At 40.7% G+C, this 3,379-nt stretch overlaps 1 protein-coding gene across 1 annotated transcript in view; it reads right to left on the bottom strand.

The window, feature by feature from the left end:
- Positions 1 to 555: 555 nt before the first annotated feature.
- The window catches only part of LOC103916746 (cytochrome c oxidase assembly protein COX11, mitochondrial), a 5,457-nt gene continuing 2,633 nt past the window's right edge, over positions 556 to 3,379 (bottom strand). Inside the window, exons 2-3 of the mRNA XM_009323798.1 lie at positions 2,723 to 2,848; positions 556 to 2,200 (exon numbers count right to left, since the gene is read on the bottom strand). Coding sequence (XP_009322073.1) covers positions 2,018 to 2,200; positions 2,723 to 2,848 — 309 coding nt within the window. The 3' untranslated portion in view covers positions 556 to 2,017. The remainder of the gene's footprint in view (positions 2,201 to 2,722; positions 2,849 to 3,379) is intronic.

The following is a 3,379-nucleotide window of genomic DNA, read 5'->3' as shown; positions in this document are numbered from 1 at the left end:
TACAGCTTGGTTGTATTGCTGAAACTCTAGCACACTGAAGTGTAACAAATTAAAATAGGCTATTTCAGTATGGTAATCCATCACAGATGATTGCTAACTGAGCTCTTCCATATTTAGAGAAGCAAAATGGTCAGGGACAGATGAAAGCTCTGAAGGGAACTGGCTAATTACTGAGGTTAGAGAGCTGCTTTCATGGCTGGCACGTGCTCAGCACCTGTGCAAACTTCAGCTTGCAAACTCAAGGGGAACCCCCCATTTTTATGAAACTGGCACTTGCCAGGGGGATATTCCTTTTCTTCTGAAGCACGTGGCCAGAGCAAAGCAACGTGTGGAAAACTCCCATAATCAGTTCAACTTTCAAAAAGACAATGGACTAAAGACAACCCAGGTAGGAATTTTTTTTTTCCCTAGCCTGGATTCAAAGATGTCTTGGTATTTTTTTTTCTGAAGCATAACTGGAATTACAGATTATAAAGCTTGCTGTTGTCTTCATACAGATGTATTTCACTTGTGCGGGCTCCACATGTTCTGCTGGATAAAGTGCATTAGAGAAATGAAAGAATGAGAAGTTTTAAAACTTTAATAAGTACACAGTGAAGACCTGACATGAATGTCATCCAGAATCTACTTAAACACCACATATAAGTGGTACAATAATGCATTTTAAAGGTAGCATCCATTTATTTTCAAAAAGCACTTTTCAAATTATGGTGTGCAAACGTAATTGAGGCTAAAGCAACCGGAAGTTATTTCCGCTATACCCATTACCTTCTTAGAGTCCAAACAAACCAACATCAGTCTTATTTTGTTAGCTCTCGTCTGCTGCAAGGGGTAGAAAGAACTGGCCTAGCAGATGAGATACTGGGCCGAGATTAATTCCCGTCTGAAAATGAGTAGGTCACTTAAACTTGCTCTGCAACTCACTCCTCATTTGCAAAGCTATGATCAAGTGTTATTATCCCTGCCCCGCAGATAATGACCAAAAGTTACATAAACATAGGCTTGCACCTTCTGATGGCAAACAGGGTACCTAGAGCACCTCTGAACAACCGATACGCTTCTGGGCAGGCTTTGTCAGACTTAACCTCTGAATGGGGTTGGTTTCCTTTTGGTTTTTGAGGAGACTCCTGTGTTATTAATTTAGCCTGCAGTTTAGAGCAGTTGTTTATGTACCGCCTTTCCCTTCAAAGCATTTCACGCATAAGCTGAGCTTGTCTCGGCGTAGAGGTGCCCGGTGGGCAGCCCTCTGCCGGGGGAAAGAGCAGTCAGTAGCAGTACAGACATTTCAAATGAGTTCAACGCAACATCGAAGTCTGAAGAGGCTATTTCTAAATGGAAACCACACCACAGATTTGATGTGCTTACGTTTAAATTACTGTTCCTCATTCAAATGATAACAGTTTGAGAGCAGTCTGCTCTTACCACATGAACTACTGATTCAGTAGTAATTCGAGAGGGTGCATCGTCTGAATCGTCATATCCTCCTGTGCCCTGGGAGGGTTACACAGCAATACAGCCCAACTTTTGCTTAGTTTTGAGATTTCATGAACTGATTACCTCTTTTTACCTTTTTATACAGTAACTTACATGGAAATTATTCTTCAGAGCCAGCAATGCAATTTTGGATGCTTAATAAACTGATTTATTTAAATGTATTTAAATGAAGATCTCAGTTTACACTTGGGTTTAAAAATTTGCCTCACAGTACTCAGATACCACGTATCATCTTATAAAAGATGGCTTGAGGAAAACCCTCTCTTCCAGGAACAGTGTGTTTCCTTCTATTGTCTGACGAAGAAATACTATCCCTAAGAAATGATATTCCAACTATAGAAGTTGGTGGTTTGTTTTTTTTTTAAATAGAAATGTATCCTTTCATAACAGCAGCATGTGCCCATGGTGGTTTAATAATATAATTTCATATTGCACAGTACTCCTGCAGTTTTTCCTTCCATGGAAAAACAGTTTCAAAGCTGGTAGTCAGGTAGCAGAAGTCAAACGGCGTACACACTGCCCATTACTGATATCCAGGAAGTGGTAACTTCTGTCCTTCCTTTGCTTCAAAAAAGGTGTAAGAGAGGGTGATCAAATCGACTTTGGCCATTTTGGGGTCCTCTACAAATTCTGGATCAATGTAGAAAAAGACAGGCATGTCCACTTCCTCTTGAGGATTTAGCCGCTGTTCTTCAAAACAAAAACACTGCATGGGGGAGGAAAAAAAAAACCCAAACAGTTAGACAACAATAGCTATGGTAAACTTCTTCTTTGCCAACATGAGAGAAAGCTTCATCTTTTAAAATCAACTCTCACTCCCTGTACATCCCTGAAATCCTGGGAAGGATCAACCATGTGAGCAACAAGACAGCAATTCTGTTCCTCCTGTGTTACAGGGGAAAAAAAAAAAAATTAGCTTTTAATGAAGTGTCCAAACGTGCAAATTGGCCGGGCTAGCTCACATCGTTGCGACCTGCCCTCAGCGTCAGTTGTACTAAATATCATATATTTGGGAGCCACTCTAATTGGACACGTACTGCAGCTTGGTATGAAGACAGTAAGGCTAGCAACAAACTCGTGCGCTGTCGTTTGAAAAAACCAAGGTATTTTCTTAAAATGCTGGCATACAAAGAATGGTATCCAGGATTAAAACTAGAAAAGTTAGTTTATGGATAACTCTTCTCATTCATGTAAAGGAAAATGGAATCTTTGCTCTGTTCACACTTACTTGTATTTTATTGAAATACTGTCCTGCTTCAAAGGGTATTACGTTGTAGGTAGAGATTCCAATTATTGGTTTGTCGGTAGGATTTTTCGCTTTATAAAAGGCCAGGGCGGTCTCTCCTGGTACCACCTGTGTAAGTAATTCCACAGTGATTTTCAATCCACCGCAGCCCTCCACCCCTCAAACGGAGTTCTTTGGACTTTAGCGAGAATTGGTTCATTTTCTCTCTTGCTGTTTCAAGTTGGTTAGTTCAGTACTTCACAAATATTTCGCTTACAGACAATTCACCCCCATTCAAAATCAAAAAGCACCCATGACGTTACGTGTGTGCATTTTTCATCTTACCCAGTTTGCCACGAGACTCCCGTTATTCTCGGCAGTTTAGCAGCACACAGAGCTTTTTCAATATGCAGATTTATATGTGGTGTACATTCGATTTTTGAGGTTATAATTCAGAAACCGATTAAGCGGCATGACTCCTTTGGAATTTTTACCAAGAACTAGTTTTAAACAGTAAAGTTGAAGTGTTCATTTTCTTAAATGTAAAATCAGTCCTAACGGAGAGGGGCAGGAAGTACTAGGGGGGGGGAAGCCTGGCGCAACCCCACCCGTTCGATACACAGCTACACCGTGGGCGTTTCTAACGCGTGTACATACACA

This window comes from Pygoscelis adeliae, unplaced genomic scaffold (genome assembly GCF_000699105.1).
Source record: "Pygoscelis adeliae isolate BGI_AS28 unplaced genomic scaffold, ASM69910v1 Scaffold75, whole genome shotgun sequence".
NCBI classification, from domain to species: Eukaryota; Metazoa; Chordata; class Aves; order Sphenisciformes; family Spheniscidae; genus Pygoscelis; species Pygoscelis adeliae.
The sequence above is the reverse complement of the archived record's forward strand: the minus strand, read 5'-3'. Positions and strand labels throughout refer to the sequence as shown.